Source organism: Astyanax mexicanus, chromosome 13 (assembly GCF_023375975.1).
Source record: "Astyanax mexicanus isolate ESR-SI-001 chromosome 13, AstMex3_surface, whole genome shotgun sequence".
Lineage (NCBI taxonomy): Eukaryota > Metazoa > Chordata > Actinopteri > Characiformes > Acestrorhamphidae > Astyanax > Astyanax mexicanus.
Window position 1 is genome coordinate 51,224,988 of NC_064420.1, and position 18,060 is coordinate 51,243,047.

At 39.9% G+C, this 18,060-nt stretch overlaps 1 protein-coding gene across 1 annotated transcript in view; it reads right to left on the reverse strand.

Moving 5' to 3' along the window:
- cdh26.1 (cadherin 26, tandem duplicate 1) overlaps window positions 1–18,060 on the reverse strand; it is a 49,872-nt gene that overhangs the window by 26,982 nt on the left and 4,830 nt on the right. The window contains exons 2-5 of the mRNA XM_049462878.1: window positions 10,592–10,654; window positions 5,807–5,902; window positions 4,447–4,602; window positions 4,071–4,218 (exon numbers count right to left, since the gene is read on the reverse strand). Coding sequence (XP_049318835.1) covers window positions 4,071–4,218; window positions 4,447–4,602; window positions 5,807–5,902; window positions 10,592–10,654 — 463 coding nt within the window. The remainder of the gene's footprint in view (window positions 1–4,070; window positions 4,219–4,446; window positions 4,603–5,806; window positions 5,903–10,591; window positions 10,655–18,060) is intronic.

Consider the following 18,060-nt stretch of genomic DNA (forward strand, 5'->3'; position numbering starts at 1 on the left):
AACCCTCAGCATTATCACTACTGAACCCTCAGCATCACTGCTGAACCCTCAGCATCCCTACTGAACCATCAGCATTATCACTACTGAACCCTCAGCATGATCACTACTTAACCCTCAGCATCACTACTGAACCCTCAGCATCACTACTGAACCCTCAGCATCACTACTGAACCCTCAGCATCCCTACTGAACCCTCAGCATCCCTACTGAACCCTCAGCATTATCACTACTGAACCCTCAGCATCACTACTGAACCCTCAGCATCACTACTGAACCCTCAGCTTCACTACAATACCACATCCTCAGCATCACTACTGAACCCTCAGCATCACTACTGAACCCTCAGCATCACTACTGAGCCTCAGCATCACTACTGAACCCTCAGCATCACTACCACAGCATCAGTACTGAACCCTCAGCATCACTACTGATCCTTCAGCATCACTACTGAACCGTCAGCATCACTACTGAACCCTCAGCATCACTACTGAGCCTCAGCATCACTACTGAACCCTCAGCATCACTACTGAGCCTCAGCATCACTACTGAACCCTCAGCAACACTACCACAGCATCAGTACTGAACCCTCAGCATCACTACTGAACCCTCAGCATCAGTACTGAACCCTCAGCATCACTACCACAGCATCAGTACTGAACCCTCAGCATCAGTACTGAACCCTCAGCATTACTACCACAGAATCAGTACTGAACCCTCAGCATCAGTACTGAACCCTCAGCATCAGTACTGAACCCTCAGCATCACTACCACAGCATCAGTACTGAACCCTCAGCATCACTACTGAACCCTCAGCATCCCTACTGAACCCTCAGCATCACTACTGAACCCTCAGCATGATCACTACTGAACCCTCAGCATCACTACTGAACCCTCAGCATCACTACTGAACCCTCAGCATCCCTACTGAACCCTCAGCATCCCTACTGAACCCTCAGCATTATCACTACTGAACCCTCAGCATCACTACTGAACCCTCAGCATCACTACTGAACCCTCAGCTTCACTACTGAACCCTCAGCATCACTACTGAACCCTCAGCATCACTACTGAGCCTCAGCATCACTACTGAACCCTCAGCATCACTACTGAACCCTCAGCTTCACTACTGAACCCTCAGCATCACTACTGAACCCTCAGCATCACTACTGAGCCTCAGCATCACTACTGAACCCTCAGCATCACTACCACAGCATCAGTACTGAACCCTCAGCATCACTACTGATCCTTCAGCATCACTACTGAACCGTCAGCATCACTACTGAACCCTCAGCATCACTACTGAGCCTCAGCATCACTACTGAACCCTCAGCATCACTACTGAGCCTCAGCATCACTACTGAACCCTCAGCAACACTACCACAGCATCAGTACTGAACCCTCAGCATCACTACTGAACCCTCAGCATCAGTACTGAACCCTCAGCATCACTACCACAGCATCAGTACTGAACCCTCAGCATCAGTACTGAACCCTCAGCATTACTACCACAGAATCAGTACTGAACCCTCAGCATCAGTACTGAACCCTCAGCATCAGTACTGAACCCTCAGCATCACTACCACAGCATCAGTACTGAACCCTCAGCATCACTACTGAACCCTCAGCATCCCTACTGAACCCTCAGCATCCCTACTGAACCCACAGCATCACTACTGAACCCTCAGCATCACTACTGAACCCTCAGCATCACTACTGAACCATCAGCATCACTACTGAACCATCAGCATTATCACTACTGAACCCTCAGCATTATCACTACTGAACCCTCAGCATCACTACTGAACCCTCAGCATCACTACCACACCCTCAGCATCACCACCACACCCTCAGCATCACTACTGAACCCTCAGCATCCCTACGGAACCCTCAGCATCCCTACTGAACCCTCAGCATTATCACTACTGAACCCTCAGCATCACTACTGAACCCTCAGCATCACTACAATACCACATCCTCAGCATCACTACTGAACCCTCAGCATCACTACTGAACCCTCAGCATCACTACTGAACCCTCAGCATCACTACTGAGCCTCAGCATCACTACTGAGCCTCAGCATCACTACTGAACCCTCAGCATCACTACCACAGCATCAGTACTGAACCCTCAGCATCACTACTGAACCCTCAGCATCACTACTGAACCCTCAGCATCACTACAATACCACATCCTCAGCATCACTACTGATCCTTCAGCATCACTACTGAACCCTCAGCATCACTACTGAACCCTCAGCATCACTACCACAGCATCAGTACTGAACCCTCAGCATCAGTACTGAACCCTCAGCATCACTACTGAACCCTCAGCATCACTACCACAGCATCACTACTGAACCCTCAGCATCCCTATTGAACCCACAGCATCACTACTGAACCCTCAGCATCACTACTGAACCATCAGCATTATCACTATTGAACCCTCAGCATTATCACTACTGAACCCTCAGCATCACTACTGAACCCTCAGCATCACTACCGAACCCTCAGCATCACTACCACACCCTCAGCATCACTACCACACCCTCAACATCACTACTGAACCCTCAGCATCCCTACTGAACCCTCAGCATCCCTACTGAACCCTCAGCGTTACTACTGAACCATCAGCATTATCACTACTGAACCCTCAGCATCACTACTGAACCCTCAGCATCACTACTGAATCCTCAGCATCACTACAATACCACATTCTCAGTATCACTACTGAACCCTCAGCATCACTACTGAACCCTCAGCATCACTACTGAACCCTCAGCATCACTACTGAGCCTCAGCATCACTACTGAACCCTCAGCATCACTACCACAGCATCAGTACCGAACCCTCAGCATCACTACCACAGCATCAGTACTGAACCCTCAGCATCACTACTGAACCCTCAGCATCACTACTGAACCCTCAGCATCACTACTGAACCCTCAGCATTATCAATACTGAACCCTCAGCATCACTACTGAACCCTCAGCATCACTACCGAACCCGTAGCATCACTACTGAACCCTCAGCATCACTACTGAACCCTCAGCATCACTACTGAACCCTCAGCATTATCAATACTGAACCCTCAGCATCACTACCGAACCCGCAGCATCACTACTGAACCCTCAGCATCACTACTGAACCCTCAGCATCACTACTGAACCCTCAGCATCCCTACTGAACCCTCAGCAACCCTACTGAACCCTCAGCATTATCACTACTGAACCCTCAGCATCACTACTGAACCCTCAGCATCACTACTGAACCCTCAGCATCACTACAATACCACATCCTCAGCATCACTACTGAACCCTCAGCATCACTACTGAACCCTCAGCATCACTACTGAACCCTCAGCATCAGTACTGAGCCTCAGCATCACTACTGAACCCTCAGCATCACTACTGAACCCTCAGCATCACTACTGAGCCTCAGCATCACTACTGAACCCTCAGCATCACTACTGAACCCTCAGCATCACTACTGAGCCTCAGCATCACTACTGAACCCTCAGCATCACTACCACAGCATCAGTACTGAACCCTCAGCATCAGTACTGAACCCTCAGCATCACTACTGAACCCTCAGCATCACTACCACAGCATCAGTACTGAACCCTCAGCATCATTACTGAACCCTCAGCATCACTACTGAACCCTCAGCATCACTACTGAACCGTCAGCATCACTACCACAGCATCAATACTGAACCCTCAGCATCACTACTGAACCCTCAGCATCACTACTGAACCGTCAGCATCACTACCACAGCATCAATACTGAACCCTCAGCATCCCTACTGAACCCTCAGCATCACTACTGAACCGTCAGCATCACTACCACAGCATCAATACTGAACCCTCAGCATCACTACTGAACCCTCAGCATCACTACCACAGCATCAGTACTGAACCCTCAGCATCAGTACTGAACCCTCAGCATCACTACCACAGCATCAGTACAACACTTCCCTTAGCATCACAGCTACGCTGATACCATCTCTGTTGCACTTTTGATCATTTTTTGGTTATTTTTATCAGTTTGATTAATACTGTATTAAATCACTGACCTTCTTTAATGTTCTCTGGAACTGTGGTCTGGAGTAATGGAGGGAGGAACTCAGGAATGTTATCGTTTTTATCTTTTATCGCCACATTAAACGATAAGGTTTTATCCACAAGTGTGTCAGATGCTCGATCCCACACATCAAACTCCACCTTTATTAACAGAGACAGAGACACGATAAATATCACCAGCAATATCTATAACTATATATACTTATCTAAAAGCATTTTCATTGGTCCATTCATCACAAACATATTTACATTAAGAAAAAAAATAAAAATGGAAATCCAATATCTTTGTATTTCACGTTTATAATAATGAGTAATTCTATAAATACTTTATAATTTTTTAGGTTAATATGAGATCAGTTTCAGGCTCACCATGAAGACGGGGTACATCTCGCGGTCTATAGGTTTGTGAACGTAGACGACTCCGGTCTGGTCGTTTATGGTGAAAACGCCCACAGGATCCTCATCCACACCCTGACCTTTGATACTGAACTTCAGCTTGTAGTTTGCTGACTTATCATTATACAACTAAACACAATAAACACAATAATAAATCAATCAATACTCAATAATAGAGTCATACAATAAATCATATTTTAATTATCGTGATTTGAGGGCTGCAATAATAGAGATCTCTTCATGCTGCAGAGTGAGGCAGTGAGGTACAGGGAGGCAGAGCAGTGTAGAGTGAAGCAGAACGAGGCACAGCAAGTTAGAGTAAGGTAGAGTGAGGCAGCGCAATGTAGAGTGGGGCAAAGCTAATTAAAGCAAAGTGAGGCAGAGCAAGCTAGAGTGAGATTCAGCGAGGCCGATCAAGGTATAGTGAGGTAGAATGAGCAACGAAAGTGAGGCAGAGCAAGGTAGAGTGAGATTGAGTTTGGTACAGTAAGGTAGAGCAAGGTCGAGTTAAGCAGAATGAGGCACAGCAAGGTATGGTGAGGTAGAATGAGGCAGCGCAAGGTAGAGTGACGTAAAGCCAAATAAAGTGAGGCAGAGTGAGACCCAGCTAGATAAAGGAAGGCAGAGTAAGCGAGAGTGAGGTACAGTGAGGTAGAATGAAGTAGAGCAAAGCAAAGAGAGGCAGAGTGAGATACAGCAAGGTAGAGCAGGGTAGAATGAGGCAAAGTGGGGTAGAGCGAAGTAGAGGCAGAAAGAGTTACAGCGAGGTGGAGCGAGATAAAGCGAGTGAGATAAAGCCAAGCAAAATGAGGCAGAGCAAATTATAGTGAGGCAGAGTGAGACCCAGCAAGACAAAGTGAGGCACAGCAAGGTACAGTAAGGTAGAGCAAGGTATAATGAGATAAAGCGAGGCAGAACGAGGCATCAAGATACAAGGAGGCGTAGTGAAGTAGAATGAGGCAGAGCGAGGTATAGTGAGACAGAGTGACCTAGAGTGAGGCAAAGTGAGCCAAGCAAAGTGAGGCAGAGCAAAGTAGAGAGGCAGAATGAGATACAGCAAGGTAGAGTGAGTTAGTGAGGCAGAGTGAGCAAGAGTGAGGCAGAGTGAGGCACAGCAAGATAGGAAGAATAAGGCAGAGTGAGATTCAGCAAGTTATAGTGAGGTAGAGGGAGGTAAAGCCAAGCAAAGTGAGGCAGAGTGCGGTACAGCAAAGTGGAGTGAGGTATATCAAGACAGAGTGAGACTTCTCCACTTGATTATAGAGTCAGTTTCCTCTAATCCGGACATGTATTTCAGATGTTGTAGTTATTAATCCGTAAAGATGTTCGGTACCTTTGTTGCCTCTTTAGGGAAAGGTCCCGGATCCTCCTCCTCCAGTTCTATTGTAGACAGAACCCATCTCCTCTTAGTCCTTATCAGCACTCGCTCCTTACCACACAAACACAGCAGAGTGGGGGTTTAAATTTAACTCGTATAGAGTGGGGGTTTAAGAGATGATTAACTCGTTTAGAGTGGGGGTTTGAGAGATGATTAACTCGTTTAGAGTGGGGGTTTGAGAGATGATTAACTCGTTTAGAGTGGGGGGTTTGAGATGATTAACTCGTTTAGAGTGGGGGGTTGAGAGATGATTAACTCGTTTAGAGTGGGGGGTTTGAGATGATTCACTTGTTTAGAGTGGGGGTTTGAGATGATGAACTCGTTTTGAGTGGGGGTTTGAGATGATTAACTCGTTTAGAGTGGGGGTTTGAGAGATGATTAACTTGTTTAGAGTGGGGGTTTGAGAGATGATTAACTCGTTTAGAGTGGGGGGTTTGAGATGATTAACTTGTTTAGAGTGGGGGGTTTGAGAGATGATTAACTTGTTTAGAGTGGGGGTTTGAGAGATGATTAACTCGTTTAGAGTGGGGGTTTGAGATGATTAACTCGTTTAGAGTGGGGTGTTTGAGAGATGATTAACTTGTTTAGAGTGGGGGTTTGAGAGATGATTAACTCGTTTAGAGTGGGGGTTTGAGATGATTAACTCGTTTAGAGTGGGGGGTTTGAGAGATGATTAACTTGTTTAGAGTGGGGGTTTGAGAGATGATTAACTCGTTTAGAGTGGGGGGTTTGAGAGATGATTAACTTGTTTAGAGTGGGGGTTTGAGAGATGATTAACTCGTTTAGAGTGGGGGGTTTGAGAGATGATTAACTTGTTTAGAGTGGGGGTTTGAGAGATGATTAACTCGTTTAGAGTGGGGGTTTGAGATGATTAACTCGTTTAGAGTGGGGGGTTTGAGATGATTAACTCGTTTAGAGTGGGGGTTTGAGAGATGATTAACTCGTTTAGAGTGGGGGTTTGAGAGATGATTAACTCGTTTAGAGTGGGGGGTTTGAGATGATTAACTCGTTTAGAGTGGGGGGTTGAGAGATGATTAACTCGTTTAGAGTGGGGGTTTGAGAGATGATTAACTCGTTTAGAGTGGGGGGTTTGAGATGATTCACTTGTTTAGAGTGGGGGTTTGAGATGATGAACTCGTTTTGAGTGGGGGTTTGAGATGATTAACTCGTTTAGAGTGGGGGTTTGAGAGATGATTAACTCGTTTAGAGTGGGGGGTTTGAGATGATTAACTTGTTTAGAGTGGGGGTTTGAGAGATGATTAACTCGTTTAGAGTGGGGGGTTTGAGAGATGATTAACTTGTTTAGAGTGGGGGTTTGAGAGATGATTAACTCGTTTAGAGTGGGGGTTTGAGATGATTAACTCGTTTAGAGTGGGGGGTTTGAGATGATTAACTTGTTTAGAGTGGGGGGTTTGAGATGATTAACTTGTTTAGAGTGGGGGTTTGAGAGATGATTAACTCGTTTAGAGTGGGGGGTTTGAGAGATGATTAACTTGTTTAGAGTGGGGGTTTGAGAGATGATTAACTCGTTTAGAGTGGGGGTTTGAGATGATTAACTCGTTTAGAGTGGGGGGTTTGAGATGATTAACTTGTTTAGAGTGGGGGGTTTGAGAGATGATTAACTCGTTTAGAGTGGGGGTTTGAGAGATGATTAACTCGTTTAGAGTGGGGGTTTGAGAGATGATTAACTCGTTTAGAGTGGGGGGTTGAGAGATGATTAACTCGTTTAGAGTGGGGGTTTGAGAGATGATTAACTCGTTTAGAGTGGGGGGTTTGAGAGATGATTAACTTGTTTAGAGTGGGGGGTTGAGAGATGATTAACTCGTTTAGAGTGGGGGTTTGAGAGATGATTAACTCGTTTAGAGTGGGGGTTTGAGAGATGATTAACTCGTTTAGAGTGGGGGTTTGAGAGATGATTAACTCGTTTAGAGTGGGGGTTTGAGATGATTAACTTGTTTAGAGTGGGGGGTTTGAGAGATTAACTCGTTTAGAGTGGGGGTTTGAGATGATTAACTCGTTTAGAGTGGGGGTTTGAGAGATGATTAACTCGTTTAGAGTGGGGGGTTTGAGATGATTAACTTGTTTAGAGTGGGGGTTTGAGAGATGATTAACTCGTTTAGAGTGGGGGTTTGAGATGATTAACTCGTTTAGAGTGGGGGGTTTGAGATGATTAACTCGTTTAGAGTGGGGGGTTTGAGAGATGATTAACTTGTTTAGAGTGGGGTTTGAGAGATGATTAACTCGTTTAGAGTGGGGGTTTGAGATGATTAACTCGTTTAGAGTGGGGGGTTTGAGATGATTAACTTGTTTAGAGTGGGGGGTTTGAGAGATGATTAACTCGTTTAGAGTGGGGGTTTGAGAGATGATTAACTCGTTTAGAGTGGGGGTTTGAGAGATGATTAACTCGTTTAGAGTGGGGGTTTGAGAGATGATTAACTCGTTTAGAGTGGGGGGTTTGAGAGATGATTAACTCGTTTAGAGTGGGGGTTTGAGAGATGATTAACTCGTTTAGAGTGGGGGTTTGAGAGATGATTAACTCGTTTAGAGTGGGGGGTTTGAGAGATGATTAACTTGTTTAGAGTGGGGGTTTGAGATGATTAACTCGTTTAGAGTGGGGGGTTTGAGATGATTAACTTGTTTAGAGTGGGGGTTTGAGAGATGATTAACTCGTTTAGAGTGGGGGTTTGAGAGATGATTAACTCGTTTAGAGTGGGGGTTTGAGAGATGATTAACTCGTTTAGAGTGGGGGTTTGAGATGATTAACTCGTTTAGAGTGGGGGGTTTGAGATGATTAACTTGTTTAGAGTGGGGGTTTGAGAGATGATTAACTCGTTTAGAGTGGGGGTTTGAGAGATGATTAACTCGTTTAGAGTGGGGGTTTGAGATGATTAACTCGTTTTGAGTGGGGGTTTGAGAGATTAATTCGTTTAGAGTGGGGATTTAAGAGATGATTAACTCGTTTAGAGTGGGGGTTTGAGATGATTAACTCGTTTAGAGTGGGGATTTAAGAGATGATTAACTCGTTTAGAGTGGGGGTTTAAGAGATGATTAACTTGTTTAGAGTGGGGGTTTGAGATGATTAACTCGTTTAGAGTGGGGGTTTGAGATGATTAACTTGTTTAGAGTGGGGGTTTGAGAGATAAACTCGTTTTGAGTGGGGGTTTGAGATGATTAACTTGTTTAGAGTGGGGGTTTGAGATGATTAACTCGTTTAGAGTGGGGATTTAAGAGATGATTAACTCGTTTAGAGTGGGGGTTTGAGAGATAAACTCGTTTTGAGTGGGGGTTTGAGATGATTAACTTGTTTAGAGTGGGGGTTTGAGATGATTAACTCGTTTAGAGTGGGGATTTAAGAGATGATTAACTCGTTTAGAGTGGGGGTTTGAGATGATTAACTCGTTTAGAGTGGGGGTTTGAGATGATTAACTCGTTTAGAGTGGGGGTTTAAGAGATGATTAACTTGTTTAGAGTGGGGGTTTGAGATGATTAACTCGTTTAGAGTGGGGGTTTGAGAGATAAACTCGTTTTGAGTGGGGGTTTAAGAGATGATTAACTTGTTTAGAGTGGGGGTTTGAGATGATTAACTCGTTTAGAGTGGGGGTTTGAGATGATTAACTTGTTTAGAGTGGGGGTTTGAGAGATAAACTCGTTTTGAGTGGGGGTTTGAGATGATTAACTTGTTTAGAGTGGGGGTTTGAGATGATTAACTCGTTTAGAGTGGGGGTTTGAGATGATTAACTCGTTTAGAGTGGGGGTTTGAGATGATTAACTCGTTTAGAGTGGGGGTTTGAGAGATAAACTCGTTTTGAGTGGGGGTTTGAGATGATTAACTTGTTTAGAGTGGGGGTTTGAGATGATTAACTCGTTTAGAGTGGGGATTTAAGAGATGATTAACTCGTTTAGAGTGGGGGTTTGAGATGATTAACTCGTTTAGAGTGGGGGTTTGAGATGATTAACTCGTTTAGAGTGGGGGTTTAAGAGATGATTAACTTGTTTAGAGTGGGGGTTTGAGATGATTAACTCGTTTAGAGTGGGGGTTTGAGAGATAAACTCGTTTTGAGTGGGGGTTTGAGATGATTAACTCGTTTAGAGTGGGGGTTTGAGAGATAAACTCGTTTAGAGTGGGGGTTTAAGAGATGATTAACTTGTTTAGAGTGGGGGTTTGAGATGATTAACTCGTTTAGAGTGGGGATTTAAGAGATGATTAACTCGTTTAGAGTGGGGGTTTGAGATGATTAACTCGTTTAGAGTGGGGGTTTGAGATGATTAACTCGTTTAGAGTGGGGGTTTGAGAGATAAACTCATTTTGAGTGGGGGTTTAAGAGATGATTAACTTGTTTAGAGTGGGGGTTTGAGATGATTAACTTGTATAGAGTGGGGGTTTGAGAGAATAACTCGTTTTGAGTGGGGGTTTGAGATGATTAACTCGTTTAGAGTGGGGGTTTGAGAGATAAACTCGTTTAGAGTGGGGGTTTAAGAGATGATTAACTTGTTTAGAGTGGGGGTTTGAGATGATTAACTCGTTTAGAGTGGGGGTTTGAGAGATAAACTCGTTTAGAGTGGGGGTTTGAGAGATAAACTCGTTTTGAGTGGGGGTTTAAGAGATGATTAACTTGTTTAGAGTGGGGGTTTAAGAGATGATTAACTTGTTTAGAGTGGGGGTTTGAGATGATTAACTTGTATAGAGTGGGGGTTTGAGAGATTAACTCGTTTTGAGTGGGGGTTTGAGTAAATACTTACATGCTCCTGGTTGAGGTTGGTCTCCTGGTTCTTTAGTTCACTGTGGGCACTTTCAGACCAGAGCTGTAAAATATACAGAATAAACAGTATAAAAATGATTTTAATGCATAATATAGTTTATATTTATAGTTGTATGATTAGTCTGTAAATTATATGTCTGTATTTAAAGGATTAAAACAATGACTGAGAAGAAAACATAGACGTTGCAGATCAGGTCCCTTCCTTTTTATAGAAATTAAGCCAAAATTGTCCATTATTTTGTCAAATTTGCAACCAATTTCTGCTCAATAGGGACCATCCAGACTCATCTACCTATTTCATAGACCCTCCCCTTTTCTCCCACCAGTTTAAGGGCCAATCCCATTTCTCTTATGTACCCTACCCCATGATTTTCGAGTTAAAAGTGGAAAGATTGAAATCTCCCCTTAATAATTGGGAAACCCTTCAAGAACCCAAATACATATATATTAGTGCATTTCATAAATTAGAACATCATTAAAATGTTATTTTATTTCAGTAATTCAGTTGAAAATGTGAAACTCATATATTATATACAGTAGATATATACAACAGTTAGTTCCAAAGTCACAATCTGATTGTTTGTCACAATCACAATTTGTGATAACAGCACGGCCCTCTCACATTAAATCCGTAGTATTAGCATTAGCTTAGCACAGGCTAGCGCCCAGCCAAGGTATGCTTGCCCAAAGCCTGCTGTGCTGGCTCAACAATCTATCAGTCACCTCGGCCGCAATCTGAAATCCGGAACGGTAACCAGCCATGCTAGGCTAAGCTAATGCTAATGCTAAACTAAAGCAAGGTATGCTAACCTGACCAGGCACAGCTAGCTAGCCAGCACTATCCAGCAAAACAGGCAGAAATGCTCACAAACGCACAGCTTTAACATAAAGACACATGAAAAGCTTTAGTGTTATTTCACGTTTATTAACCCCTTAAATTTCAGAGTTCTTTGCTTATTCCTAATTTTTGATTTCAAGGTAACGTATAAATCATACGCCGTTTTATAGCTACCGTTCACTTGTTGTGGAACTACTTTTTGGCGGAAGGCTCTGCTATACTCAAATTTACTATTACCTTTATTCTCTGGGTCAACATAATCCCAGCAATTTAAATCTCCAGAAAATTATTATAATTATGTTTAAATAAACATGTTAGAAAAGTTTATTTGCCAGTAACTGTATGTTTATTTGATAAATTATTAGTGGTTATGTCATTATTATCATGTTATATTAGTATTATACAAGTATTATACGTGTTGTGTTTTTAAGTTAGGGTCTAAAGTGGAGGAACAATTAGAGTAAGATTATGAAACTGAATGTATATATAGTGACCTCAACATAAAAAACACACAAATGTGTGTAAAATATTTATATTTATCATGTTTTATGCATTTAAAACAGCCTTTATAAAACAGACGTTGAAATTGAAACCATTTTTTTTAGAGACTTTAAACATTTAAAGGGGTCAAATTGACCACAAAGAGAACAGACGGGGTTAAGTCATATTCATGATCAATTTTTGAGATTCTTTTTATTTTCGTTATTCATTTTGTAAAGAAAAAACAAAAACTGCTGTATAAAAGCAAAAGAACACGAGAGGGAGTGTGTTATCATGAATAACATCACGGCTGTGATTTGGTCGTAGATTAGATTAGATATCACAGACCTGATGTTATTCTTGTGTTCTTTCGCTTTTATACAACTTTTTTTGTTTATTTTGTGCTCTATTGCGTAAGTATTAAACACCGATTGATATTTTTTAAGTGTTTATTTATTTTATTGTTGATGATTATGAAGCTTCAGTGTCAGAAAATTAGAATATTATATAATAAGACCAATTGGTTCTTTTGGCAGTGTGGGCAGTGTGCCAGAAGCCTGCTGGAAAATGAAATCCACATCTCTATAAAAGTTTTAACACAGTGGATCAACACCAGCAGATGACATGTCTTACCAAACCATCTCTGATTGGTGGAAACTTCACACTAGACCTCGAGCAGTTTGGACTGTGTGTCTCTCCACTCTTCCTCCAGACTCTGATCCCTTGATTTACTTTAAATGAAATGTAAAATTTACTGATGATCAGTGATGGTTTGGAGAGTCATGTCTGTCATCTGCTGGTGTTGATCCACTGTGTTTTATTATCAAGTCTAAAGTCAGTGCAGTGTTTTTCTGGATGATCTTAGTGTTTATATACAGTCTACAGGGTTAGAGTCTGAGTGTTTGCAGGGGGTGTTAACAGTAATTAGTCTCACAGACATTTTCTATAAACCTGTCATTATCTACATACCAGAAATCTCCAGGTATACACTCACACACCCTGCCCCATTATTCTCCACACCTGTACTTCCAGGTAAAGATCTGTTGCTGCCCTGTTTCTTTAGAAGAATAAAGATAGAAACTATAATTGATTGATTTATAGTGTTAAAGTTTGTAGTACTGAACTGCAGGACTGTATAAAATGATCTGTAATTTTATTTATCTCTCCAGGTGGAAGTATCCCCAGGTATATAGAGTTTTACAGTTTTAATTTACTTTATATAACATCAGAATACTAAACTCAAATAAACATTAATAAAGTCATTGATCAGTGAGAGAGTTTTTTTTAGTTAAGTTTAGTATTCTAATGTTATATAGAGTTAATTACAGGTAGACACTCTCACTGATCAATAACTTTATTCTTTATGTTTATTTGGGTTTAGTATTCTAATGTTATATAGAGTTAATTACAGGTAGACACTCTCACTGATCAATAACTTTATTCTTTATGTTTATTTGGGTTTAGTATTCTAATGTTATATAGAGTTAATTACAGGTAGACACTCTCACTGATCAATAACTTTATTCTTTATGTTTATTTGGGTTTAGTATTCTAATGTTATATAGAGTTAATTACAGGTAGACACTCTCACTGATCAATAACTTTATTCTTTATGTTTATTTGGGTTTAGTAGTCTAATGTTATATAGAGTTAATTACAGGTAGACACTCTCACTGATCAATAACTTTATTCTTTATGTTTATTTGGGTTTAGTAGTCTAATGTTATATAGAGTTAATTACAGGTAGACACTCTCACTGATCAATAACTTTATTCTTTATGTTTATTTGGGTTTAGTATTCTAAGGTTATATAGAGTTAATTGCAGGTAGACACTTTCTCCGATCACTCACTTTTTATTAATGTTTATTTGGGTTTAGTATTCTAATGTTATATAGAGTTAATAATTGCAGGTAGACACTCTCACTGATCACTGACTTTATTCTTTATGTTTATTTGGGTTTAGTATTCTAATGTTATATAGAGTTAATTACAGGTAGACACTCTCACTGATCACTGACTTCATTCTTTATGTTTATTTGGGTTTAGTATTCTAATGTTATATAGAGTTAATTACAGGTAGGCACAGTCTCAGACATCAAGCAAAAGTTCTCAGAAAGCTGCTTAACTGATTTTATATGTAATTTAAATGGTTTTAATAGGTCCTCCTATTTGCTGTTCATTCATTGGCTGAAGCTCATCAGTAAATAATCCCTTCATTCAGCTGAACACAGGGCTCAGCCCCTCAGGCGTGGGCGTTACGGGGTTTTTGCGTAGAGCAGGTGATCTTTAACCTTCATAAAAACTGTTCAGACTCGAAAACAGACGGAGGAATGCGTCTCCAGAACAGGTTAAAAATGTTTACTCTAAAATCGTCGCCTGTAAACATCAGAACAGATGTTTTAAACATCCAGCAGAAACAATGCAGTACATAAACATAAAATACCTAAAAATACATTAAAAAATGATGAAGCAGTGTTCTAAACTTTCTAAAAAGGGTTCTAAACTTTAATTACCCTTAGCATTAAAAAAATACTTCCCCCAGAGTGAAGATAAAACAACAATAAATGATTATAAATTTAGGCTGATATTTACGGTAATATTTATTGATCTGACATCACTGGACCCAGCAAACAATACATGTTATAGTTATATATAAGATTTATCTAAGCTTAAAATCAGCAACGCAATTATACTAGCACCATGCTTTCATTATAATTTATTTCGTTATATATATTTACTGCAGTCTGGCATTGATGATTCGCTCGGTGTTTCGCTCGGTGATTGGCTCGGTGATTGGCTCGGTGATTGGCCATAATAACTTTTCTTTTAATTGTTGGGGGGGGCAGCAGGGGCAAGGCATTCTTTTAGAGTGGCAGTTGCCACCCTATGCCACCCTGGTAGATCCGCCCATGGCCCTAACTGAGATATTAAAAAATACAAGAATTTTATCAGATTTGTAACAGAAGTCAATGATACTAATAATAATAATGCACTCCAAATATCTCCATATATCCAGGATTAAAGTAAAATAAATGATACTGTACAGTCTAGTAGATATATAATAGGAAATAATGAGAACAGTGTGAATTTTTCTTTTTGATAGAAACAGTAAAAAAAAAATAGAACCCTGATGGAATAATTAAGGATGGGTAATATTTGGCACCATATTTCAGGGTATAATATCCTTCACCACATTAAAACATTTTGGCGATATTATTGAGTATGATATGATATGATTTTCTGCTTGTTATTAAGAAACTGACCATAAAGCACTGAAACTACACATTAAAGTATGGTAATATAGCGCTATTAATTTAGCGCTAGTCCTTTTAGCGCCAGTCCTCTGTTTGGAGTATTAATGGTGTAGCACAACATTCAGTTACCCAGGCCGGGAATTAAACTGCAGGTGAGCTAACCACCACATTGTGTGGGAGACTGCGATTCATACAGTTAATTAATAAAGAAGCTAGACTTACAGGAGGAGTGAGGGACAGGCAGGGTCAGTAACAGTATGGCAGCAAATATAAACAATATACCAGAGCATAGTCAGGCAAAAACAGGGTCATACGCGATAAATCCAGCAAAAAATGGCCTAGTCTGAAACTAAAACAAGTCGGTAACAAAAAGCAATAAACAAAGGAAACTTATTGTAGAAGAGCTAGATAACTAGATTCAATACTCTGTGAGAGAACAGAGCAAACTGAGGGGTATTTGACAGACCAGGTGCAAACAATCAGTAACTGGGGGAGCGAGAACGCCATAGCGTCACATGATCAGCAGAGTCTGGGAAGTCTGGTGTGAGTGCATGCTGGGAAGTGGAGTTTTGTTGTGTAGTTCAGAGTCCAGAGCAGACAGACTAACAGCATCAGGACTGACAATGTGTGTGGGTGTTTATTTATTATTTTAAGTTAAACTGTTTATCACAAATTTAATCTCTCCTGAATCTACAATGAACCAGTTTTTAAACAGGTACACAGCAAAAAGGCAAGTGTTAAATTAACTCCCACAGAGTTAATTTTAACTCTTTTTCAGGGAGTTAAATCAACACTTTCAAAATAGTTAAACATTTAACACCTTGCCAGAGTTCCTTTTTAACTCACATTTGTATTTCTTTAACTTCCTAAATTGTTACACTAACACTGAAAAGAGTTAAAAAAATGATAAATGAGAAGAAGATTAGTATATTAATATGACTTTTTATTATTGAATTATTATTCAGGACAGGTTAGCGTGTAATTTTCCATTGTATTTCTTAGTGCATTACCAACACTTTATCACAATTTACTGTACAAACGATGGTAACTTGCTCTTATAGCCTACAACATATTAGCTAGACAAACAACCATTAAACAAAATATAACACAATACCCAATGGAAGGAGCCCTGGTGGGCAAGATTTCACACTGATGGTAAGTTAAGATCTGGGGGACACACCCATTATGCAAATAACGTGTTTAACTGGGCGGAGTTTAATTAAATCTCTGTGGAGTTGGCCAGTATTTATTGGGTTTAGTGGGATTAACACTGAAATATTCAACTCTGACAAATAACTCCAACACTGAACACCATTTAACACTGAAAGAGTTAAAATTACACTCTCAGCTGTTTAACTCTGAAATTTCAACTCTCCTGTTTTTGCTGTGTATTTTTCTTATCTGTAACTATTAGTTGTGATCGTCAGTAGTGTGTGTAATGTGTGTGTAATGTGTGTGTATATGTGCAGCAGCTTCTAAAGCTCTATCTGAAATAAACCTGAGCTTCTATGCAAAACTAAAGGAAACTGTAGTCAAATTCATACTGGCTACTCCAAACCCTCATCATCAAAACACCAACATCACACAAATCACCACATTTAACCATCTATAACCACGTATTATACACTTACACCAGCGTACACACTACAGCTGCAGCATATCACTATTTTAGTATTCGACTAAATAATCAGACAATTATATTTACGATTAATCACTAATAAAGAAAGTAATCAATTAATTACAGCTGCAGGTTATTTTTATTACAGATTTGGGTTAATGTAGTGTAGTTAGGAGTCCAGCCCAAGGACTCTTATTGGTGTAGAGCAGCATTCAGTCACCCAGACCGGGAATTGAACCCCAGTCCCCCACATGATGTTATCGCTCACTGTTGTGGTGCAGTGGATAACACCACTGCCTGCCAATCACTACAACCACTGTTTTTACCTTCACAGCTAAACTTTAATGGTTCTAAATAGATTCTGTAGAACATTTTAATAGTTATATATAAAATAGTATATAAAATTACAAAGTGTATAATAAGAATCATTCACACAGGCTGGATATTGTTATTTTTTAGGACATTTTATTACACTTAATTAACTGAAATTGTGTTATTTAGTATATTGCAATATATTTTCCAATATATTGCCATATATTATTGTTTGTAAAGGATATTAGTTACAAAGAACTACAAAGTCTGTCAAAATTATTCCTAAATATACCAAATTGTTCAAAATATATCTAAATATTCCCAAATATACTAAATTATTCCTAAATATATAAAATTATTAATATATCTAATTATTCCCAATAATACATGCCGTTTATTGTGAAGTATGAGACCTAATACAGCCATTATTAATCATTTCCACATAACCGACCACTAATAAAGCACCAATAACACTTAATAACACAGAATAAAGCCTAATAAGTAGTGAATAAATAATTTACAAATGTCTAATTAAGGCTTTATTAAGCAAATAATAAGACATTAATAAGTGCCTGATTTGTGTTCCTTAAAATAAAGTGTTACCATATTTATTTATTTATTACTTTTTTATTACTGTAATAATTTTACTGTTTTTCAAATTATAGTCAGTGAATGTCTATTTTCTGGTCTGTTTTCATAAATAAGGCGCATAGGATTATAAAGCGATATTAAGCGGCATTAGTAAGGATTCTAAATTGAAGTGAACAAGGGTGTCGCCATGTTTCTCTTCTAATGGGGAAGCTGGGGGAAGCGCCTAAGTAAACAAAACTGTAATTCTTTAAAATATATATATATATATATATATATATATATATATATATATATATATATATATATATATATATATATATATTTCCTATATTTAAGTTAATTGAGTGCTGGATGT